The sequence below is a fragment of the Chroicocephalus ridibundus genome, chromosome 3, assembly GCF_963924245.1.
Source record: "Chroicocephalus ridibundus chromosome 3, bChrRid1.1, whole genome shotgun sequence".
NCBI classification, from domain to species: domain Eukaryota; kingdom Metazoa; phylum Chordata; class Aves; order Charadriiformes; family Laridae; genus Chroicocephalus; species Chroicocephalus ridibundus.
Window position 1 is genome coordinate 60,169,297 of NC_086286.1, and position 25,739 is coordinate 60,195,035.

The 25,739-nt window shown below is 41.7% G+C and overlaps 1 protein-coding gene across 2 annotated transcripts; it reads left to right on the forward strand.

The window, feature by feature from the left end:
* OPRM1 (opioid receptor mu 1) lies at positions 1-25,739 on the forward strand. 2 transcript variants are annotated; one of them, XM_063329346.1, is made up of 4 exons: positions 1-499; positions 15,311-15,663; positions 16,788-17,308; positions 23,345-25,739. In XM_063329346.1, the coding sequence occupies exons 1-4, from the start codon at positions 147-149 to the stop codon at positions 23,381-23,383; spliced, it is 1,266 nt and encodes a 421-aa protein (XP_063185416.1). In that variant the 5' UTR covers positions 1-146; the 3' UTR covers positions 23,384-25,739. The 2 variants fall into 2 exon arrangements, with proteins under 2 accessions (XP_063185416.1, XP_063185417.1); XM_063329347.1 differs by having other exon boundaries at positions 15,367-15,663.

The following is a 25,739-nucleotide window of genomic DNA, read 5'->3' on the forward strand; positions in this document are numbered from 1 at the left end:
CCAGCGGCGGGACGCGCCGTCGGGGCGGGCGGGCGCCGCCGCCTCCCCGGCACCGCGCAGCGCCACAGCAGCGCAGCGCCACAGCAGCGCGCCGGGCATCCCTCGGGCGGACAGAGCCGGCCGCCGCGCTGAAGCCGCTGCGCGCCATGGCCGTCGCCTACCTGCTGGGCAATGGCTCCGCGCCGCTCCTCGCCGGCGCCCTGGAGGTCCCCTTCGCCAACGCCTCCGCCGCCGCCTGCCGCCCCGCATCGCCGCCCTGCGCGGCCGCGCCGCCGGGCGCCTGGGGCAACGCCTCGGTGGCGGCGGCGGCGGCGGCGGCGGGCTGGAACCGCTCCGAGCCCTGCGGCGGCGCCAATGGCAGCGCGGGCGGCGGCGGGCCCTGCGCGGACACGGGCGGCGGCCCCTCCGTGGTCACGGCCATCGCCATCATGGCCGTCTACTCCGTGGTCTGCGTCGTGGGACTCTTCGGCAACTTCTTGGTCATGTATGTCATCGTCAGGTGAGTGCCGTCCCGCCCCCACCTGCCCTGTCCCGCAGCCCCCGGCCGCTGCCGTCGGGCTGCGGGCCGGCGTCCCGACGGGGGATGCTGCGGTCCCTCTCCGGCAGGCAGCGCTCAGCGGGCCGCCCGGGAGGGGCTCCTGCCCCCGCGGGGAAAGGGTAGGAGGCTTTTGAGAAAGCGCCGGAGCGGAGCGGGCGATCGGGGAAGAGAAACTTGCGATGGGGCCGTGAGGACCGGCCGGGCTGGGAGGTCCGTCAGAAACCGCTGCAGGTCCGGGGATGCTCTACGGACCCTCCGCGCTGCAGCACCTCTGCGAGCTGCTCTGGCCAACGAGGCCCGAATCCCGCACCTGTCCGCTGGGCAGGGAGGACTTAAAGGGACTTTCGCCGCTGCCTGCGAGCGTGTGCGGGTATAGGCGCGCACACGGACACCCGGCAGACATCTTCGCGTTTTTCCCTCAACCTCTTCCCAAATGCACAAGCAGAATGTAAATGGCATCGCGGCTAAAAGAGTCTCTCTGCCTGGATTTATAGATCCTCTGCCTCAAGTCGTGATATATATGTTTATATTCATATGCATTTATATATGTGTGTATGCATACAAGCGTATACATGTGTACAAATACGCCAGGATCGCAGCCGCTGTCCGTAATCCCAGCTTCTTGGCTGTGCTGCAGCACTTCGCAGCTTTCCCTCCCGCAAGCCCACCCGGGCTTTGACAGGTCACTCCCAACTGTGTCTTTCACGCACGAGAAATCCCACGCCCGTGAACCGGCGGCAAGCGGCGCAGAGCGAGATTAAACGGGCTCCTTTGCCCGCCTGGGAGCGGGGCGGGCGGCTTCCGTGGGGGAACACCGCCACCTCCCGGGAGCGGGGCGGCGGGACGCGACGGGACCGGGGTGATCCAGCACCTCTTCCTTCCTGGCTGCCCGTCGTTTCCAAATCAAGCAGCCGCTGAGCCCTGCAGAGCCCAGCGAGCGACGCTGAAGGCGGGGGGTACCCCTGCCGGGGCCCTTCCTGTTTCCCCAGGTCTAGAAAGCATCCCTTTTGCCTTTGAACACTGTGTTTCCCAAAGAGTCAGGGGAGCAGCCGTCGGGCAGGGGTGCCGAGGCCGCAAGGAGCTGGCAGGAGCAGAGCTTGGTGTCCAGCATCGTTTGCAGGCCAGTGGCAACAGGGTGGCTTCATGGTGGGTGCAGCGCTGACAGCGCTAGCCATCAAAAGCCAGGGGTGAGGACAGTGGTCAAGGCAGGGTGCTGTGGCTCGGCAGAGGATGATTCCTTCAGCATGTATTGGGGGTGTCACTGCAAAGCCTGTGCAGCTGGTAGACCTGGTGGGAACACAAGTAATATGCATCAGTGGTTCAAACTGCAGCAGTTCAGAAATCTGGTGGCTTTAACTATACTTTAGAGTCTTCATTTTAAATGTGCAGAGGTAGGGAGATTCTCTTCTGCCCTGTGGCAGGGAGACTCAGGCTAGCTACGTGAAGATACAGCTGCAGAAAGGCTTCTGAACAGGCGCATGACTGCGATCGGCTGAGCAAGTGTTTGAATGCATTCCTCTGGGAGAGAAAGCAGATGCACAATGTAACAGAGCCAGGATAACTCTTAGAGAAATATGCTACAGGTTGTCCCTGGAATTATATATTTATACTGGGCATAACCCATACTAGGTCCGTATTTCTTACATTAATTAATTGAATTACGCTTGCACTACAAAGCCAAATTGAATGAGGCACTTGCATTTAGATTTCTGTCTAAAGAGAGCATCTTTCCCCGAGATTACATCTTAAAAACAAAAACCAGAAGCAATAGGAGAAAGCAAAAATATATTTTCATTTTACAGAAGAAAACACAAATAAATTAAATAGCTTCTCCAAAACCATCCAGGAATTTTATGGCAAAGGCAGGGTGGAACCCACGTCTCCTGTGCAAGAACAGCTTTCAGAATGACAGAGTTCCTTCCCAATTAATATCATGCAGCTGTTTACCAATTTGGGATGAAAAAGAGTTTACATGTTAATGGTCGAACAGGATCTGTGATTTCTGCATTTCCTTTCTGTGCTTCTTTCTCTGTAGGTTTGGTATAACTGGACAGCAATAGGGAACTTTTCTATTTATTTCCTGTTGCAAGCTATATTAACATGACGATATTCTGAATCATATAATATGCATATATGAAATAGTGAGCATATGTGCTCACGTTCATGTATCTTTGGATCCAGCTACAGATAGGAGGCAAAACTGTCACTGAATTCAATTTGGCATTGTATAAAGCTCCCCTTCTTTATCTACCTTTCACACCACGCCTGCTCAGGAGGAGCAAAACACTGAAGTTTGTATTAATTCTGAGAAGAATCAAGACTACTACAAATAAGATTTTAAAGTGATATTGGTACCTAGATAGCCTTGAAAATGCTAGGAGTTGGGAGGTAAGTGCTTAGATATTTGAAACTCTGTCCCCACTCACCTTTCAGAGTCCAGCCCCAGTGAAAGCAACAGCGACTTCATATTCAGTGTGCTGCACACTAATATCTCATGTTCAGGTTCTTTATAAATATTTTTAATAACTATTATATTATTCTTATAAAAATTATTATTCTTTCAACTTTTCCATATGAGGCAGATCCATGGGTTTGGAGCCAGGGCCGTGCAAGTGCTTGCCTGATGTGGCACTGACACTATCAGTCCACAACGCCACCCTGTTATCCCAGCAGGGGTCAGAAAGTAAACATTTCCAACAAGGAGATAGAAATGTATTGTCATTATTGATACAAAAATCAGGCTCTTCACGCAAAGCAGTTCCATAGATTTCCAATTTATGTACCTGCTACTTTATAATTAATGCATTCTCATCCACCCTCCTCATTCTCGCAAATGGTTCCTGTTCAGATGAATACTCTCATCATTGAATTAATATTTACGTGTTGTATCTGTAGTGTGTAAGGCTGAACCTCATGTCACTAACATTGAGCTGTTTCCTTTGTCAAGTACAAAAAAAATGTCTTTTGAGTGACAGCAGTAATAGTCAGGTTTTACTGCCAGCTATGAATTTCCTGTAATCTGAAAAATCTTAAGATAATTTTTATTATCTGTTTTCCTCATGTGCTTTGTGTAAGTGTATATTACTAAAATGAACACAGTGTTGTTATGGCTATGTCAACAGCAAATGCTACTTCTAGCTGCTGCAGAGTACAACGAGACAGTGTACAATTAGTACCATGTGGTATTGAATAAATTTACACAGTAATCTATAGGCTTTTCCAGCTTTCTCATCAAGTCAGTGGGATTAGTCACACATTAGAGTGGGAAGAAGAATATGCCCTGTGATTAAGGCAATATGCTAGAAAGCTGTAATAGATCATAGATGAAAATGTTTAGCATCATTGGTCTGGAAGGGAGGAATAGCTCTTGGATGCCCCCGTCCTCCACGGTGCTGTGCCCTGAGAGGACTGTAATTCCACCAACAGCCGCTAGTCACTCAAGTCGAGTGATTCCTTAATTGCTTTGCTATTAATTTTGTCACGTATCATAAACAAAGGGGCCTCAGGTTCTCCGTGATCCTTCGCAGGAGGAAAGAAATGTCTTGTTTCATTACGGTAAATGATTGCTCTGGTTAAAAAAAAAAAAAATAAATAAAGCAGGGAGAGAATTTTTCTCTGAAACAGACACTTCTTTCTACGTTTCTCAAAACTACCTTCCAATAGCGATTTGAAAAAAAAAGAGCTGTGACTTAAACATCACCTAATCTGGAAAGACTATGCAGTACTGAAAGCTCTGGTTCCTTCTGCCCAGCTCACTCACACTTCAGGAAAACTGTTTTGCTAAGTAGAACGGAATTTGGAGTGAAATTTCAATTGTAGAAAGAATTGATGACACCAGAAGAATAAATATTCTCAAGCATGTGCACAGAAAGGGAAAAGTGAGGGGTTTGGAAAGGCGTCATAACATCCAAAATGGAAAGAGTCTGTTTAAATAAACTGAAAATGATCCCAAGCTTGAAAAGTGTCTGAAGCAAAGCAAGGTTTTCTAAAAAACAGGGGTTCTTTGCAAGGTGACATGGAGTTACGGATGCAGTGTGAAAGAAGGCCTACAGCATCTCTCAAACCAAGAAATGCATGAAATTCATTCTTTTCTTTCCCGTCCACGGCCGCATGAACTTCTCTGCATTTGGATGGCATTGCATGTGCGAATGTGTGTCCTGCCTGTTCCACTGTCTGCAAAGAAAAGGTCCCACCCCATTGCCAAGAGCTGTTAACTAAAGCTACAGCACCCTTAACCAGTTAGGTCAATTATGAATTGATACTGCTCACCAGCAAGAGTCCGAGAAGATTTGGGGATGGGACAGAGGGAGACAGAGAAGAGGGAGACAAGTTGGGCAGGAACAGGACAGGAGCCGAATTAAATGAGCAGCGTAGTGAGGGGGTGACCCTCAGCATCCTGCATTACAGAAAGACAGGTGTCCCTGTTTGCACACTGCTTGTGATACAAGTTTACCAACCTCTGCTAGTGGGTAAATGTTTGACTAGCAAACTGCTTGCCTCCCTCCCCCAAGATCAGGGGAAGCACACAGGTAAAACAGCATGGATACCTTTGTATTTTATTATATTTTTTTTTAAATTATATTGGCACAGCTATGGTCAAAATTTGGCCCAAAATACGTTAGCCTGCAACGTGGAGATAACCCCCCTCTCCCTGAGGGAGCAGAGGTGACTGCGGGTAAAGTGAGAGCAGCAGCCAGCTCTGCAGCCCCACATTCGTCCCCAGACCCTGTGCCACCCTGTGCCCTGTGCCACCCTGTGCCCTGTGCCCGCTCCCAGCCAGGTCTCACCCACGGGACAGCACGCCTGCCCCAGGAGGACAGCCCTCTCTGCTCTGCTAGTGGCTACCCCCGGGCACTTCTGGGCAGAAAACATCCCCTCTCACTCAATTTCTCTTGAAAAAGCTGTTCTGATCCCACCGTATTTTTCCTGGAGTATTATTTTGGTAATGGCTGTCATGAAAAATAATGTTAAGCACTTCCTGATTTTTTTTAATTTCATCATAAAAATAAGTCAAATTGTACCAGCTTTTCATGGCTTCAGTAAAATTGAGAAATATTGTAAGCACATATTGTTTGCATTATGTAATTATTAGCAAGCTAATGACTAATAAGCTAATTATCTAACATAATTGTGAAGTACTGCTTTATTTTAACTTACAGTAGTTTTTCAAATCATCAGGCAAAGCTTCTGCTGAACACTGTTGATAAGCTTTTAGAATCTTTCTAGATCAAAAGGTGGCATATTTACAAAAATCTCAAACATAACAAGATGTATGCCCGAATGTCTCAGAATCATAGGCTAGCTAACTAACCTCTTTTCCAGCCACGGGCACCAGCTGGTGTGTAGTCGGAGAGTGGAAGAAATAGGAGCATCACTGTGAGAGTCATTCGAACAGTCTGTTAGACCGCAGAGGGACTTTCTGAGCTGGAGTTTGCATCAGCATTTTATTCAATAGCTTTTTGTCAACATTTCTACCACGCAGCAGTCAAAAAAAACCCCAAAACAACAGAATCAAAAATAATGTTGGAATAAAAGGTCACAAATACTACCATGTCTAAACAACGCTGGTTTGAAACAAACATTTTCTAAAGTTAAATTTCAGAAACCTGAAACCTTTTTAATGATTTTAAGTTGGTTATTTTTAAGCTTAGGTGTTCTAAGATGGATATTATAGGGATCCTCATTAACAGACATTTTCAAAAAATGATTTATTTTTGTTATGATTGCAAGTGAAAATAAGTTTTCAGTCTTTGAGTATTATAACTATATTTTAAAAAAAATCTGAAAGCAACTATTTTCTGAATTGCTGTGATTAGGCTGGTCTCAAACGGACTTCTTTTTATAACTATCTGTGCCTTCTTTGGTTTATACCATGAAGTTTGGATTTGTGGTATTCTAAGCAGGGCTGCTATTATCTTTCAAAAAGCCTGCTCCCTTTTGGAAGTTGGCTTTTAATGGTGTTCACTAGCAAGGAGTTCCACAGCTTAGCCCAGGTGTGTTAAGAAGATTCTCATTCATCCGTTTAATGTTAAACACTTTTAAATTTTGTTTATACTTCCCTTTGAATATGCATGATGAAAAAGGTAAGAATGACAGGCTGTAGCTTGTCAGGTAACTGTGAAAGACATGAAATAGCATATTTTGTCCACCTTCTCACTGAGAAGTGTTCAATTATCAGCTATAAGATCTTGTATCTCAGATCAGGAATAAAACTTCAAAACAAAAATGTTTGTGTAAAATGGAGCATCTGCTTCTCAATGTGTTGTACGGAGCAATCTCAGCTGAGAGATATCTCTTAAGGGGGAACAGGGAGCAGCAATGAGGTATCTTTTCCTGGTTTCCCCTTGCACAGTACTAACCTTCAGCACTGGGATGTGCTGCCTCTACAGAAAAATCATGGAAGAAGCCAGTTACCCAAATTCTTCTCACAAGGTGATGGTCTCAGTCTTCCCCTCAGAGCCCCAGTTTCAGACGCAGTCTCATCCTTGTCAAATGGAGACTAAATCTATGATTCACGGTACTTTTCATCTGGTCTTCTCAAAAGACATAATTGTGCTCTTTCTCTCTGTCATGCCTGCCTCCATCATCGCCTGCATTTCCCCATTCTGCTCATCATGGCCAAGTCTTCCTCTGCCTTTATTCTCTCTCCAGTCTCTTTTTCTCATCTCTGTCGCTCTTTTACAGATCACACTCGACAGCTTCACTGGAAGATCCCTACAATACCTTGTATACTTAACATTACTTTGGTCTGTATAGTCTATGGCATTGCCTCAAGCCCCGTGCTACCTCTCCGATACCCTCTTACCTCTGCTGTTCCCCATCACACCTTTAAGGATCTCACATCTACCAGTGGTAAAACTGCCTTCAAAGGTTTCCCCGACAGCTTCCCTGCCAAGCTGGCGATGTTTCACGTACACCTGAGGTGATCAGTCCACAAATCGGGAGGAGGGAACCAGCACCTGGAAACCAGAGAAAATACCTGTTTACTTATCCCCCCTAGAAAAATGTCAGCACAGTTATCATAGCTGTAGTCAGTGGTTTTACTGTCAGTCACGCTTCTGACCCAGGTAGAAGGGAGAAAGTTCAGTTGAAGTCACAGACAGTTTTCCTTTCCATGTCTTCCTAGCAAAGCAAAAATTTCAGCAATAAGCACCCGCTGCTGGATAATGACAGTATATTGGAGTTAGCCCTATTAGCACCATTGATTTATTTCCGAGAGATGTGTTACACAGAGACTGTGAAAGCAGCAACCTTTACTGGAGACCCATATATGCCTCAGCGCCAGGCAAACAGAGACTCAGCTAAAGGTGGTTTAACAAACAGGCCAGATTAAGTCCTGGAATAATTTGCAGATAATTTTCCCCCCGTTTAACTAGGGTGGAGGGGAAGGAAGTGTACCAGCAGATGAGTGTTTGGGCATTGGAGCATATACGTCACTGTAATTTGTTTTTTGTGATTACGTAGCTTCTTGTGGTGTCTGGGAAAAGAAAAAGAAATGAGGGTAATGGGAGTTATAAAACATCGCAACATCTTAAATCTTTGTGTGGCAAGTTGATATGAATATATCTATCAAGACCTCTTCTGGCTGGTTCCCCTCCCCTTTTTGGAAAAAGAATGCATCGCATCGGCTTTATTTTGTATAAATTTCTGCCAGGATATTATGCATACAGATGTAATTTTAAAAGGGATGAAAATAATGAGAGAAATAATAAAATTGTTACCTGTTATGACTGCTGTGGAGTTTGTGTGTTCTGTCTGAAGTAATCTCCTTGCTCGTTAATTCTCTCAGTCAGACACCAAGGAAAAGGACCAGCCTTCCTCCCCAAAATAGCTATTTTTCCTAAAGAAAGAAGTTTGTTTTGTTTTCTCTGAGAAGGGACAGACTCATTAATTCAAACTAAGTAGCAGAAAGAGGACCTCTTTATGCTGCCTTTCTGTAGAAAAAAAAAGCAGGAGAGCCATAAAAAAAAGCAACAAGTGAATTTTAGCCCAAAGCCAGTACAGAATTGTAATTAATTGAAAACAGGATGAGTCAGATGTTCTCCCGACTCTCTTGGCTCCCGACATTGTTCCCAAAAAGACCTGCACAGGAGTCTGAAGAAAGCTGACTCCGCCTAAAAGGCTTTTGTTTAGCTCCCTCTCTTCCACTGCTGAGTTGTGAGAGAAGTCACTAATTGGTTCTGAGAACAGGAGAAAAGGCCTGAAGCCCATGCTTCTTCACGAGGAGTGGTGGGCTCTGCCTGCTTCTCCTGCCTGGGTCCTGTAAGCAAATGCTGGTGGATTTCCACATGCTTTGGGACAGCCCCTGGTGCAAAGGAAAGGACACGCTGGGAAGTCAAAGATGCTAGCAAGGTAACCCGAGCGCATTTTGGTGAAAATCTGGATTAATTTCACTTGTGCTATGGAGGAGAATAAAGTGGAAAAGGAACTTGGCAGCGTGAAAACGAAGTATTAGGGAGAAAAGAGGTAGCAGCTAAAGCAGCTACAGTCCAATGCTTATCTGCCCTATGTTCAGATACACATTCAGCACATACATTCAAACTCCTCCAGAAGATGGACATCCCCTTGCCACTGTGTGAGGAAGGGAGGGGAAGGCTGCTCCAGCATAATGGGTGTGGAGGCCTTTCTGCATTCCCCACCGAGTATGTCAAATACGGAGGTCTTGCTATTTTAGATCTACTACACCCCCTTAGTATGTCATGCCTTGACACTTGAAGTGATGCTTGGTGTTTGTATGTCACAGAGGTGACCAGGTAGCACCATGCTGGGAGTCAGGATGCAAGGCTTTAACAGGAGGAAACAACCTCTGCCTCTGTCTTTCTTAAAGGCAGTAAAATCTTGTTCCCTTCCCTAGTTCAGCTTTTACCCTCAAACTCCGTATCAGTGCAGGAAGTAAGTAAATGTACCTGCAAAATGCACAATTTCATTGTAACTAAGTGTGAACATTTTCTGCTATGATGTTGTTTATGGGTTTATTTGTCGTTTGTTTGTTTTCCCTGAGGGCTTATTATTTTTAAATTACATCCTTGTATATGATCTCTTCAAAAGAATATAAATCAGAAGGACCGAGTAGATTGTTAACCGTAGTATTGCACCTCCGACCTGGGTGGTCTGACCGCATAATAATGTGTAAGGGTTGTACACAAATTTATGGTGCTTGTACCCAGAGCTTGAATTTCATGGCTCAAGGCATAAGCATTCTGAAATATCCCTGAATAGAAAAATCAAAGACCAAATCTTCAGGCTAATTAAATCATATTGTCTCCCAGACAGATAGGTTAGGCTCAGACAGAATATATATGACTTCAAAACTTTAATAGGTAACAGTCTGACACAGCGCACATCACAGCTATGGCTGAAAAGCGGTATGGGTCTTCACTCCATAGAGAACCACTACCATGCAAAGGAAGAAAAAGGTCAATGAGATAGAATGGCCATCAGTTAAGTCTTTCATTTGAGAGCCTTTAGCTCAAAGGTATTTTCCAGGCTACGACTTAGCTGACAGACATCACTTCACTGTCAAACATACTCATTGGATTGGCAGAAAGGAATTGGTGTTGTGTGGGGTGGGTTTTTTGGGGGGGTTGTTCCAGGCTGTCCTGAATAGGACAAGACCTTTGTCAAAGCTGTGAGGGCTCGACAAAAAATGAAAGTACATGATTTCTCAGGAAAGCATGCAAAAAAAAAAAATCCCTCTTTCCTACCATTTTTGAGTTGCATATACAAGATGCACCAGAACAGACATGGAAATAAAAGTTCATTTAAATTGGTTCAACTAGGCATACCTTACATATTTTAGTCTTCCCACCCAAGGAGACCTCAACTAATCTAATGTATGCACATAATGATTCTTCATTTGTTTAACAAGTCATTTATGCAAGAAGAACATGAATTTGAAACGCTAACCTAATCTCCTCCAGCATCAACAAGACTTATGTCATGTTGTCTGTATGCAAGACCTAATTGCTGGCTGTTGTTTCTTTCAGCAGCCAAACCATTTTCATGAATGATTGCTTTCTGCAATGAATCTCCTGTAATTAAGCCAGTTTTTCATATATTTTGCATTGAACTTAAACACTGATCAGTTGAAGCAGGCTTTGTCTCCAAATTTGCATTCTGTGGACAAAAGCTTTCATGCCTTTGTGTTGCTGAAAGCAGTTATTACCAATCTGTCATTGGCCAGCCCATTTCCTAAGCACAAAAGGTTGTTTCACCTTTTCTCCTCACTATTCCTATTCAGATGGGAGCAGTTTTCTAGTTTATTTGTAGTGGTATGCATTACTATATTCATTGGGCTAGACATGACCCTCTCTCTGACTTCTTTGCACTAGCCTCGTGGATGCTGTAAAACTGATCTGGTAAAGAAGGGCTGAAGGGTCTGGAGGAAGGTATATTTCAACAGTCCACACAGATGTAAACGACTTGTCCAAGAAGCGATAGGGACAAGACTCAGGTGGCAGTACACCAACCGTGTCTACTAAGCTTAGAAAAAGCGTGATGCAAACTAAAAATGCCATGATTTTTTAAGAAAAGAAATGGTCTTCGTGTTATTTGTTCTTTACTTTTGAGCAATGCAAGACCTCCAAAAATTTTTGGAGGTGATAAGATGGAGACTAAACCACTGGTGTGGGCAGGAAACAGAAAGCTGTGGCACATGTCTTGCAGAAAGAGAAGGAGGCACAAGTGTGCTCAAATCTCTTTTGTCGCCTGTCTGTGAGGTGGAAAGGAAAGGCGCTTGTGGCTCCTGTTCAAGATGCTGTTACACTTTGTGCAATGGAGCTGGGGGTCTCTCTGTGTTATTTTGGTGAACCTTTTATTTGGTTTGCAAACTACTAGTGGCCCATGGACTGCCAGTTGAAGCGGTCATTTCAAGACTTCCTATTTATCCTTGAGTACCAGGAACTTAGTGACTAGCCGAGTAGGATTCTCATGATTTTCTGTATTGCTTTTTCTTATTCCAAGTAAATCTCACTTGAGTCGACCTCTACGTGTCAGATCTTCAAGCTTTAAGTATATTTTAAAGCTTTGCTGGATTGAAGATAAAGGCAAGGCTGAGTTTGCCCTACAGAATTAGACAGACATAAAGTATATTCTTACTGTTGGAAATCTGATCTATCATATACTACTACCAATAAAAATATGCTTCATAGACAGACATTTTATGTTCTAAAACCTGCACTGAGGATATAGAAAGGGCATACTAGTGGGTGCCAGTATTATAATGAGCATAATTAATTTGAATATGTATGAAGAGCAGTATCGAGCTAAATAGTCACAAAAAATTGAATCATCGCGTTGCTCTATTAGTCTTTCAATGCAGAGCTGTAAAAATAAAATTAATGTTGCCCAAAGCCAAGTCTTTACTTGCAACCTTGCTCATTGTCATGCAAAATTTAATATACATAGTATTTCAGATGCTGAAATTTCAATGCAATCTAAATACCAGCATTCAGATTTCCATGGTTTGCATTTAAGACTCTTTATTTACACATCTGTTCATTTTTAGATTCTCTAGTGGTTTTGAATGAAAGTGCAAAAACAGTATCTGTTAAAAGATTGCATGTATAAATCCCATACTTTTGGTATTATAAGTCATACAGATACCCTGTGACTTTAATTACATATAAAATCCAGTCCCTCTGAAGTATTGACATCTCATCACATACACATCTATGTCTGGGTGATGGAAATGTTTGTGCTGCTTGTTCAAATAGGTAGACTGATACCTTAGCAAAAGATATAATAGCTAAGATCAAGGCTTTCAAGATCTCCATTTTGAGGGACTGTTATTTTCCATGCTGTTAAAATTACTTTTAATCAGTTGCTTCAGTATTTATTTGTTCGTACCAAAAAAGTTATCTGGGGGACACTGATAATCCACTTAGTTGGAAAAATACATGTTTAACAAAATGTACCTTTTAGAAATAAGCCCTGTATAAAGTCTTGAAAAATTCAATACAGAAAAACACCCAAATGCCATAGAATTCACCGAAAAGAATATTGTAAATTTCAATAGGCTTTTGTTGATTAGGCAATTGTGGAGGTAAATACTTTCTATTACCACAAAAGCTCCACTTCCTTTCTTTGTAAGAACAGTGTGATTAGAAATATAAAGATTACAGAGTACATGAAGCAAAATCCTTCATGAATAGCCTATAGAGGCCATTAAACAAAATAAGTCCAAAAACTTTTAAACTGACAATGAAAGCAAGGCAGCAAAACTGAAAAATGTGTAGCATTTAAGCGGGATAAGGCCCATGCCAGTCCCAGTGAAGAAGCTTTATTCCATTTATTCAGAGCTTTTCTCTCCCCATCCTCTGGCATGCCAACCTGAGTGTCACTTACATATTGGTTGGTGTATTTATTTTTTTGCTGTTTAAGCATTGCCTTTAAATCATCTGAATGGCTACAATTACCGATAAATAATATTATCATCTGATGATGTGCTCTCCAGACAGAACTATGCCAGAATCATGTGTGATGGCAGCAGCACTGAGCAGCACACCTAAGCGTGATTTCTTGTCCAGCCATAAAGATAGGACAATCACCTCAGAGCTGAGTAGGGATCGGCAGCCTGGGCGAGGGCGCAGGATCCTCATCGCCTTTCCTTGTCTGTGCAGAACTGAGAACCACCGTCCCTCCGCTGCTGTTGCTGCCTGAGCGGCTCAGACTGGAACAAGTTGGATATGTCTGCTCATACCGCAATCACACCTCCAAGCTGGCTTTCTGAACACAATCTTAGCTGGTCCTGGATCTGTTGTCCGACCTATGGAAAAGATGTTCATTTTTGACAAACAAGAGACATGGCAAAAGGAGGGTAATAGTAAAGTCAATATAAAAACGTTGCTGTTTTCATTCTCCTCTGCAAGATTCTCCAGCAAATTGCCCAGAAAATATTTTCTCCTCCCTCCAAACCGTTTTTAGGGCTGCACCTTATTGTGCACCTCTCCCACACTGCAATCGTCTACATTTTTCTAAATAATTCCCAGCAGAGAGGGGCATGGATGCTTGCAGCATCTACCTCTTCCTAAGTTAGTGTTAACAATCTGTTGGATAAATGTAGTGCTCCTGTAAGAAAAGCTTTTTAACGTACTTTCAGGGTATGGGTTTTATTTGAAGCTTGGAAGTATCATACTCAGATCATACTTTCTCAAGACAGCAGTCAAGAAAGAGCTTGAAAATCTTTTTTTTAAAAAAACACCCTAAATTTCAGTTAGGATTACTAGTGGCTCCTCACGCACAGTGCTAGAAAATGAGAGAACAAAGCCGGGCAAACTTTGTCAGATGTTCACCATAAAAGCTATCTAGGTACACTCAGCATGAAGTCTGAATTTCTCCAGACCCTACCAAAAAAGTTCCAAGTGTGTGTTCCCTACACAGCCCTGTCACCATGTCTTTGCAGCTAACTCGTGTTCTAAAGAGATCAAAGTCAGAGACAAAAACCATGAAATACTGTATTTTACACTTTGTCTTCTCCAGCAGGTTGCCTGAAAGATCTTTTTAAATGGGCTGTTCCTCTTGCAAATCACTCCATAAATGGTAAAATGTTTGATCAAACACTGTACTTGTTACTTTGCAGAAACAGAAGGGAGTTTTATCAAAAGAGCAATCCATCTGTCCCCTCAAAAGCCAGTGCCCAGCAACCTCAGCAGCAAGCAGGACAGCAGGGCAGCATAGCCAGGAACATTACTTAGAGTGAGACAGTCATTGTACCACTGCAAAAGTATAGCATCCTCATCAACAGTGCATCTCAAGTGCTGCTCAGGTGACACAAGGAGTTGAAAGTGTAAAGGGCGCTACACAAAAGTTGATGAAAATAAAGAGGAATTCGGACTCTACTTTTAGCAATGCAAGCACAAATTAGAACATAAAAAAACTCTCCCCGCTCAGCTGTGATTCAAGTGTGAAATTCAAAATTCAAAAAGTGGGGTTTAGGTAGCTAGTGGCGCAGACTTAGCAAGAGGGAGGTGCAAAGAAGTTTGAAGACCCTTCAGCTGAGATAGGCACCATGGAGCAAAGCATGCATTCCTACCTCAAGCAACAGGGCTGCAGCATCTACCCGGGGTGGTGGTTCTATTGATATGCCCAAGGCATCTGATTAATTGCATCTGGTTAATAGCATCTGTCTTCTCATTTAGTTGGAAGAACCATCTGTCCAACTCATATAGCACATTAAGATTAGTAAAGCAATGTAATAACCATCATTACAAATGATTTTTGAATTTTAAAATTATAAACAAATGAGAAAATCTTAAAAGTCTGATTTTTTAGCCACAGCAGATTTGATAATTACACTAATCTTTCTAATCTTTTAGGTACTTATTCCCTAAGGAATGATATCATTGCTACTCCACAACCTACAAATGAGTTTCTCATTTCTCTAGACCACAGTTCCGATACTTGATGTGACATCAGCAGACACAGAAAATCTACCCATTCAATGCAGGGTCCAGCATGTACAAATACAATTTTTTCAAATAATTTCTCAGTTCTTTAGCATCCATAATATTGTTCCTTCTATGTGTATCCTTTCTCTCTGCGCAACTTAAATTAATCTTTTCTTTCTTACACCATTTAACTAATGTTTCACTGAACTGCAAAGATTATTTAGACAAGCCTTAGCAAGGTCATTTGGTTAAAAGCAGAAAAGATGACATTTTACAGTATCAACCCATTATTTCACAGGAGTTTCTTATACATGGTGCACTGGACTCAGTTTTGTTTAACATTGTCAGTTGTGGTCATTCACGTGCTTTGCTGATTTTTTTCTAGGTACACGAAGATGAAGACTGCCACCAATATTTATATTTTCAATCTTGCATTGGCAGATGCCCTAGCAACAAGTACTCTGCCATTCCAGAGTGTGAATTACTTGATGGGAACATGGCCATTTGGTACAATCCTTTGTAAGATCGTTATATCCATAGACTACTACAACATGTTCACCAGTATCTTCACACTCTGCACCATGAGTGTGGATCGCTACGTAGCTGTTTGCCACCCAGTTAAGGCCCTTGATTTCCGTACCCCCAGAAATGCCAAAATTGTCAATGTCTGCAACTGGATTCTTTCTTCTGCAATTGGCCTGCCAGTTATGTTCATGGCAACTACTAAATACAGGCATGGTAAGTCTGACTTTCATTCCTAAATTGAATATTTCGATGTTTAAACTCCTTTCCGCATTGTTTCAATTTATTGTAGAGGCGTTGAATTAACTTCTGACCTCCAGCCCATATAAAGCAGGTGTCAGCGCAAATGGACCCCCTCAACAGTTTTGCGTCTGGCTGTAGTTGACTGGACACAGCACTGCACACGTTCTGTCTTTTACAACAGGCAGCTCCAGATCCTTCTGTGAATCCGTGCGAGTCCCACTGCCCCACACACTTACTGTAGTGTTTGGAAAAGCGTCTGTGCCTGCCTGCCTCCTGCTGTGGGGAGGTTATGCACTCTCCTATGGCACAGAAGCCTGTGCTTTACCTGTGATATTCCTGCAGAAGTCGGCACTCATACGTATTTTGTACATAGTCTGGCGGGACGCAATACAGAGCAGAGAACACATTCTGGATCATGGAATCATAGAATAGTTTGGGTTGGAAGGGACCTGTAAAGGTCATCTAGTTCAACTCCCCTGCAATGAGCAGTGACATCTTCAGGTACATCAGGTTGTTCAGACCCCCATCCAACCTGACCCTGAATGTTTCCAGGGATGGGGCATCTGCCACCTCTCTGGGCAACCTGTGCCAGTGTTTCACCACTGGCGCTAAAGACCTTCCAAGAAGTGACAGCACCTCAGCATAAACCCAAACCCTTCATTGTGCACAGTTAACAAGTGTCATGTCATCCTCTTCCCCATTGCCCTGAAATGCCCAAACTCTCAGCAGATACGGTGGTTAAACCATCTCTTTTTTTTTGCCAGGTTTTATACTGAAAGTGAAAATGAGTCAAAATTTAAGCATTTATGACAATTAATCTCTTTTTCTTGTACAATATACATGCAATTCCAAGCCATAAAATGCAAAAAGGGAACACATTACTTAGGTTTTGTTTTTTCTAATTGATGTTTCTTACATGTTTTGCAGCAGTGTGTCCATGTTTGTGCCAATGACAGGTCACAAATTGCTTCATTTTAGCTGTTTGCTTAGTAAATCTTCATACATTTGCCCATGATATTTAACAAAAAAGGTTTAAAGACAAGCAAATGAAAAACTAACACACTTGTTCTTCTCTGCTGTTTTCTTTTTTTCTCTAGGCTCCATTGACTGCACACTTACGTTCTCCCACCCTGCTTGGTACTGGGAGAACCTCCTGAAAATCTGTGTGTTCATCTTTGCCTTCATCATGCCAGTCCTGATCATTACCGTGTGCTATGGGCTGATGATTTTACGCCTAAAGAGTGTTCGCATGTTATCTGGCTCCAAAGAGAAGGACAGAAACCTGCGAAGAATCACCAGGATGGTTCTCGTAGTGGTGGCAGTGTTTATCATCTGCTGGACTCCCATCCACATTTATGTCATCGTTAAAGCCCTGGTCAACATCCCAGAAACTACTTTCCAGACTGTCTCCTGGCACTTCTGTATTGCTTTAGGGTACACAAATAGCTGCCTTAATCCAGTCCTTTATGCATTTCTAGATGAGAATTTCAAAAGGTGTTTCAGAGAGTTCTGCATCCCCACTTCCTCAACCATTGAGCAGCAAAACTCCACCCGAGTCCGACAAAACACTCGTGACCATGCTTCCACTGCCAACACTGTGGACAGGACTAACCATCAGGTATGACTAGCAGTGGAGATGTCATCTCTGGATCCAGGCCTTCCGCTTGGAGATGACATGTATTCTGAAGTTACAGTTTATACTGATTTGTAGCTATTTGAAGGTCTAAACACCTTCAAGGTTGTATTTGAAACAGGTGTCTGCATACTCTGAGACCCCAGTCCTGCATGGTGTTAGTTGTTCTGCCCTCTAGTTGATGCTCAGAAGCTGAGGGCTTTCAGAGGCACCTTGTATGATTGGGTCCAGCGTGCATGCACCTACACGGCACACGAAACAGTGTTTCCTTTGCAGGATGTTTACAACAGGTGACTGCTTTAGAACTGTCTGGAGAATAATCAGATTTCTCTATTCCTATTCCTTGTCTGCTGAGGGAGACAGGAGTGGGACAGAATCTATGTCTCTCTTCTCCTATTGCAACAGCGAATAAAAAAGAGAAGAAATTGTAGTTGCACACTTTTGGTTGGTGTACGAAGAAGGCCTACCTGGCCTTGTTCATCCTGAAAGAAGCGCAAGAAGTAGACAAAGGCTTGTCTACATGCAGTTCTTGTATCAGATAATTATCTGTGTTGGCTAGGGTGGGTTTTGAGATATGTATACACGTATAAATATATATACACACATATTAGAATAGAATAGAATAGAATAGAATAGAATAGAATAGAATAGAATAGAATAGAATAGAACAGAATAGAATAGAATAGAACAGAACAGAATAGAGCAGAGTAGAATAGAATAGAATAGAATAGAATAGAATAGAATAGAATAGAATAGAATAGAATAGAATAGAATAGAATAGAATAGAATAGAATAGAATAGAATAGAATAGAATAGTTGCTAGGGACCTACAATGATCATCTAGTCCAACTGTTAGGGAGTATTGTGCCACCTTTGCTATTTAAGGTCTACTGAGAATATATCTTTTCCATGTAGAAAAAGCTTTTGAGAAGTAGGGATTTTATGGCACAGCAGATACCAAGAGAAACAGACTTTCTTTTCAGGCTATTTTTGCTTAGCTTTTGCAAAGAAGCTGTTTTGTTACATTTTCAACGTCCATGTTCCTGTGATTAGTCCTGAGAATTTCCAGTCCACATCCCTCAGTTGACATCAAGCAAAACATGAAGGCCAATCTTAACATTCATGAAAGTATCTCACGCACAGCACAAGCACTAGAAAAAGTTTGAGTCGTCTCTGTAACACATTACAAAGAACAAAAGGCACAAGCCTAGTTCATTCCTTGACACATCACCTTTCAGCAATATACTTAGGTTGCTTCTGCACCAGCTCACTGCTGCCACAAGCTACCTGCCTCCTGCAGGTGCAGAAGTTGATGGCTTCTTGTGAAAAGAATCACATAACTGTCACTCAGCTGCTGCCAGAAAGCCCACATCAGAACGCTGTCATCTCCAAACAGACAAAATAGTCATTGCATCAGAAGAGAAGAGGAGGGAGCAGGCTAAAGGGAGAAGGGGAAGCGTTATTAAGCATCTGCAGTGTTGTAGTTCACCAGCATCTGATTCATACATGCCAAACTGTGGCCTGTGAAATCAGTTAGTACCTGCTCAGTCTTACGCACACTTTGGTGGTGGAGCAGAACTGCCAAACTTGGCATAGGCACATACATAACTGTATGTATGTATATATGTCTAGCATTTACTATGTGTACCAAAAATTTATTAGACAGAATCAGCTGTTAATAATGTATTTGTAACCCTCAGTGGAGTCAATTTTGTGCATGTGTCTGACAATAGGATTGTCTCTATATCTAGTATAATTCCAGCTTTTTACAGTGCAGGGTGTATGCACGCACCTTCTACATTTAATTATGCTTCTTTATATTATTTTTAGGAGAGCTGTAACCTTCTAAACTTCTAACCTTAGCAAAGATTAATGTGGTACTTATTGCCCAGAGGCTGAGTGAAATAAAGTCTATTTCCCTGGGCACTGAGCAAACACAGAATAGAGGATGATCCTTCCCACAAAGATCTTTCAACGTACACCACCAAGGGAGAGAGCCAGCTGAGGCAGGAGTAGACCAAGCAAGTGAAGTGAGCTTTATTGTGGCAACAAGGAGGAAGCCAGTCTCATAGTTGGGTTCTTTGTTGGTTGTTTTGGGGTGGTGGTTGTTTTGTTGGGTTTTTTTTATTTATGGGATAGTGATGGAATTAGTTAAGAGATAAAGCACATGCAAAGAGAAGTGAAGGGGAAGAAGCTGAAGGAAAAGGGAGGTGAGAGGAAGAGTGCAGAGGAGAAAGGGGAACATCGGGAATGAGGTCTGAGTGAGGTAGTAAGGAAAGAAACTGAAGCAAAGAGCCAATACGCAGGGAACAAAGAAAGTGTATGTGGAGCTGTAAAAAATTGTATGACTTCTCAGCTTTATGTACTTGCGTAGCTCTTCCTAGCAGCTAGCCATCAGTTTTCCCCAGGGCCGGGGAGAAGAAGACAACACTTGGAAGCTCATATCCTCATGGATGGCTGGAGCTTTGCATGGTCTGGTATTTGAAAGAATTTGAAGTGGCCATAAATGGGCCGGATTTCGCTTCCCTCACCACCATCCCTGCAGTCCTTGCTTCAGCAGCTGCTGCTGCTGTCACCGGTTTATTTCTGCCAGATGTGCTCACTGGGTGCTGACCTCAGCCTTCGCACTGCTGCGTTTGCTGGAGTACAGCACAGCAGCTATTGGTTGCAGTCTTTCTCACCCTCCGCAAAGTCCCAAGAATACATTGACACCAAGCCACGTTCAAAATTCAATATTAAACAACCTTTTTTTTTTTTTCCTCCAGCAAACATGTCAGTAAGAGACAATATTTTTGTTGTCTGCTACCATCAGAATGACAGACAGGGTTGTAGGACTAATCTACACTAGAAAGGTTCTCTGGTATAGTAGTTACAAGTGTAACATCTAATTTATTTCTTTTTTCTTTTTTAAACAGAGAAAGCCCTAGGGTGAATGCAGCTTTTTCTTTCAGAAAAGAAATATAAAAGCCAAAATAAAGAAAAAAAAAAGAAAAAAAAAGAAAAAAACAACACCGTTTTCTAAAACAGTGAGCTTTTGTAAATTCTATCAACAGGGCATTCTTTTCACAGGTAAATGCTTTCTGTACAAGAAAGTCTAGCTAGTATATCTGTATCGATCTAAGTATACTGACAAGCTCTTTCTTGTGCAGACAACGCCTCAGAGAGCATTCGGTATGAATTCTAATTGCAAGGCTGTATAGTACTCAGCACAGTTCAAGTCATTTTCGAAGAAACAGATGTTCTACAAGTAGTTTTTTTGCCAAGTGAGAATTCTTTACTTCTGCTGAAGTTAATGAGAACTGCAAGCCCTCAATCACTCAGCAGCTTAGGGCCTCACACTTAAAAATAAGCATTCACTGGTGGAAGGAACAACTGTGCTTTCTGTCAGTACAAAAGCAGTAACAGAAAACACCACAATTATTCATATTATTCTGCATTCAGATAATGCCATTTGGTCTACTTTATGGCTCTTTGACATTACCAAAACCACCTTCTAGATTAAGAGTTTGATTGTTGTTTCATCAGCATTTATGAAAAGTGGAAGAGCAAAACAAGTTCAGACCTCCTCCAGAAATGTAGCTTCTTTCAAATGCACAAAGTAGCATCTGATCCATAACACTGATGGTATGAGCACTTATAGTACGCAGTCAATGGAGTAGCCTATTTCTGAGGGAATAAAAACCACAGGCATGCAAAAACTTGAAGTGTTATAAGACTGAGATGTTTGACATCTGGGGGGAAGTATCCTGTTCAACAGAACTAACTCCTGCAGTAAAATGCATAGATTACATTTGTTCCAAATCGAGTTTAAAGGCTTGGCTCACTTTAATTTTCAGGGAGGCATATGCAATCTTATCAGTGCATTTGCATGAAGAGTTAAAACAAGAGTAGGAGTGATGAAAGCCCTGGAAAAATTGTTTGCAAAGCAAAACCGCTTACTCTGAATTTTTCTCTGTATGACCCAATATTGATAGGGAACAGTAGTAAAGGAACAAATGCTAGTTTTTCCAGATATCTGAGGGTTTTTGATGTCATTGACATTAACCTGATTCATAACAAAGACCTTGACAAAGATTTTGAAATAGCTTTTACTTCAGATGCACAGAGACTCTGCATATTAATTTATCTCTGAGATTAAAAAAAGTTTGAATTCTTTTTAAATTTGAAATTCATTGATAATCTTTTTTCCTGAAAACTATTTTTTCAGATGCCTTTTATTTTTGTTAATATCTGCTAATAATAAAAAATCCTAAATACTTAGGAAAGTGGATTATTAATAATTATAGAAATCTGATAAATTTAATTTGTTTCAGTGAGTTAGTTTCCTTGTGACCCATTTAAGTTTTTATAGCAGCCTCACCTGAATGTATCCAAGCAACTAAGCAAATTATGTGCAGGCACATTTTCAAGACTATTTTTCATCCTATGTAACTATTTTTTGTATTTTTAGCTTCTGCTGCTTTCTCCTTAACCACTGGAGTGTCTAAATGCCATAATGGAAGCTGCAAATCCTCCTCATGTGCTGAAAATGAGGCCTTAGATAGGTTCAGTAACCAGAAGCTTTGGTATTTCTGTTCAGCTCTGAAAGCTTTGCCCTTATTGGATTGGCAGCCACGCGCAAAAACGAAAAGGATACTGGATTAAAGAAAAACTATTTTTAAGTTGAAAACAGGAAAAGTTGAAAGCTAGCTTCAGTTTGATTACATAAATTAAGAAAGTGCTTTCTTACATTTTAATTTTCCCAGTGCTATATGACAGATACAAACAAATACGGGGAACACTGTAGAGTCCTATGCAGAAACATGACAAAAGCTGGGCAAATTCTGTAACTCCAAGCCTTGACAGATTCACACCTACCTGTATGAGCAGACACTTATCCATACGGATAAGTGAATATGAACTTCAAAATTAATTTCTGGATATAGACTTCTCCGAAAGTTAGGGACGTTCACATTTAGAATCAGGTCAGTTTCTGGCCAAAAGGAGCTGAGGAGTAATATTCCCAATGCAGAATAAAGAAAATCCCTAAGTGTAGCATGCTGAATTGAACAAGCATTTGAGTTTTGTTGTGGTCTTGGAGAAATTTGTCTCCAAATCAGAAGTCCTAACTGCCTCCCCTCTGCCTAATGTGCTTGGAAAGCAATCCAGTTAGAAAATGCACTTTCCTTCTCCCTGCCCCAAAATCCTTACCCATGTGCTGTTGCTTTCACAGGAGCACATTCCCTCTCTTGTCTCAATCAAGTGTCATCCATGACTCTACTTTCCATACCATAAACCCTTTATTTGCAGTGTCTCCGACCCTGTTTTCAGCAGGGTCGAGTGCTGTAGGACGACGGTGGCTGGGCGGTAAAAGGGGTTGCAGACTTTTGGGACGTGCTGTGCACTAAGCGGATTTTCTTGATGAAAACATCTGTAGTGCTATTGTGCCTGTATGTGAATGGGACTAAACGTGGATACTGTGGACACACGGGGTTGAGAGGTTGTTGGATTTGTTTGCTGATGTAAGTCCATCTCACACAGAATTTAAACTAGACTTTAACTGCAAATCCCAAAGTTAGCCAATGTACTGATGTGAGCATGGAAGGTATTATTAAAATACTAACTCCCATGCAATTGCTACAAAAAGAATACAGGGAGGGAGTGAAGTCCTTCAATAGTCATGAAATTCAAAGAGGGTTTCACTCTAGAAAGAGAACAACTGGCTTGTTATGAAATATATTCTAATGCTAATTCGAATTTCAGATATACTAACATTTCTTTACCTTTAAAGGTCAGACATGAAACTTTTCTGTGATCACTTCCTCTGCCTCTGTTGCTTTATTGCAAAAGCATAGTCTCGCCTTAGTGTCTGGGCTACCCGTTTAGCTTTATACACCAGGACAGTAGCTGCAAATGATAAGTAAATTCCGCTTTAAAAAAAAAAAACAAAAAACCACACGCACACGCAAACACACGCACAAACTTGTGGGTGGGAAGAGAACAAGTAATTGTTCATTGTATTTGCAATTTCTTTCCTTTCAGTTGGAACTTCAAGAAGCTGAAACTACTCCACTGCCGTGACAGGGTGTCCTGCCGCATAGCTCTCAAAGCCCTTGCACACCAGTGCCACGGTGTCTCTGGGCAGTATGCTATGGGAAAGTGTGGGATACACTTTCCCGCAAAAAAAAAAAAAAAAAAAAAAAAAATAACCACAGAGGAAAGTGCCTGCTTTTCCAGTCTGTCAAAAATTGCTTCTGCATCACTCCTACATTGCGCGTAACAGAAGCATGAAACTTATCAGCGAGCAGAGCCAAGAGGTGCGGGGGCTTGCCAGGCCCCAGTGTTCAAAACAGTCATGTTTACCAGGAAAACATACATTAGTCTAAATAAAGGTACTGTACCTGTAGCGATCTGACATGCTTTTGGCAAGTGACAGTGGTGTTAAACAGGTTGGAAATAAAAATTCAAAGGCTAGACAACTATAGTTTGAAAAATAAAGGTGAGATTTTACGTATTGGAAAAAATGGGAAACTAAGCTGTACTACTGCTGGGTATTCGATTTACTCTTAAAATTTATTTGTAGAGATGTTTTCTGTCCAGATTATTCGTGTGCTGAAGTCTCACAAGGTCATCTAGAAGAATACATTTGCAGTTCAAGAGGTCTTCTCTTACAAGGATTGCATGTCCCACAATTTCAAAGGGAAAATATTTCTTTCAGTGCTCACTTACCAAAAAAACAGAACTCCAAGCTTCGCCTGCTGCTTCTACTTCTCACATAAGAAATAGACTTTAAAACCAAAACAACAAGCTATCATTTCTTCTAAAAGAGATGAATAAATGAAAGTATTCCACGTTGTTACCGGTTGTCGAATGATCCCCAAAACAGCACGGACTCTATTAACATGAATTCCCGTGTGAATAGCAAAGTAGTGGTAAGCCTGTCAGGGCTGGCACAGGCTGCTGATGACTTCTCTTTCAACTAGTTTCCCAAATTCCAACTGCCCTGTCAGCAACTTTTCCAACTTGTAAGTCATTGACAGTCCCTATGTGAACTGCGTGGAGCGGTTAAAGCATTAGACCTTACATTTTGCTAGAAATCTATTTTTTTCTTAACCAAACCCATTATATGTTTGCTTTTCTAACTAATGTAATACAGTCTGCATCTCCATTTTGTATTATCTGCTAAACACATTAAGATTTATGGAAGAAACATTGTACTGAAGTGATTGCCACCTTAGCTGTTTTCTAGTATGAAAAATAGAAATATCCATGTAGATAATTTGTGATGCAATGGTATTTTCCAGCCATTGTTTGTTACTTGCTTTGTAAATAAATCATCAGTAGTTTACCAGGGGAAAATGTACTTTGATAAATTTAAGTGTATTCTAAAATACAACTCTATGGTATAAGTTGTGGTTTTTTTCCTTTTTATTTCTGCAGCCAAAATGTATTTCTTATTTTCCTTGTTAAAAACTCTGTAACAATATGCTTTTAATGTGAAATTGTTTGTTTCTGACACAGACTGCGTAATAAAGATTGAAGGCCAAATCCTTGTAAGTTGTAAATGAAAGTAACACATGCGTTTCATCAGCGTGTTGCAGCTAAATATGTAGCCCTTTGTATCATCAGAATAGGAAACTAGATATAGCAGAAGTGCCTTAATTTTTTTCCCTTTTCTGTTGAAAATTCCACTGTGCTGTCATAGAGATTTAGTATTTAATTTTGTATTAGTTTAGCAGGATCTCCTTTACCAGATACAGTTAATCTCCATCATTAAAGTTTAAACCAGGGTTGTCACCATCCTAAGAGGTTTTGCATCTAATTTTTAAACAGTGTAAGATAAGCACTCAGAAGAATTTGACATATTGTTTTGCACTACACGGCAGTATTATTTAGATAACAAGAAGAACATAGAGTACACCAGAAATACAAACAGGGTAGCATCATACAACGTCATTACCATCAGACAGGTTGTGAGTAGTCTGCCATGCTCAGAAAATTTAAATACGTTGGATGACCATTTGAAGTCTCAACTGATAAATCAGAAATACATGTAATTCAACTTAAAATCATAGTTTCATGACTACTCAAAAGTTCATCAGCTTTCACAGAATTTACATGATCAATTGAAACCATTATTTATTTTGTACTTAGAATGGAATGGAGCTCACAGGCAAAATACTACAACTTGCCTACAGGCAGCCTCGTATTTTTAAAGATATTTTAGGTTTCTACAGTCCAATAATTAATTGAGCAACCTGACTGTAAATATTTTTAGCAGTAATAATGTTGTTGTAGTCTTGATGGTCTAAGGATATGAGGAAGAAAATTTTATTAGCAGAGCATTAGCCAAAATAAGTAAAATGTCTTGGTTTTTTTCCAGAAGGCATAAATGTTCATTGGTAGTGCTTTGAAGTAAGTAGCATATTATTACACA

What these genes read in the sequence shown, in the direction of transcription:
- OPRM1 (XM_063329346.1), top strand. Translation starts at nt 147, where the DNA reads ATGGCCGTCGCCTACCTGCTGGGCAATGGCTCCGCGCCGCTCCTCGCC. An exon ending in AACTACTAAATACAGGCATG is followed by an intron (nt 15,664 to 16,787) that starts GTAAGTCTGACT and finishes TTTTTTCTCTAG; the next exon opens with GCTCCATTGACTGCACACTT. An exon ending in TGGACAGGACTAACCATCAG is followed by an intron (nt 17,309 to 23,344) that starts GTATGACTAGCA and finishes CTTTCCTTTCAG; the next exon opens with TTGGAACTTCAAGAAGCTGA.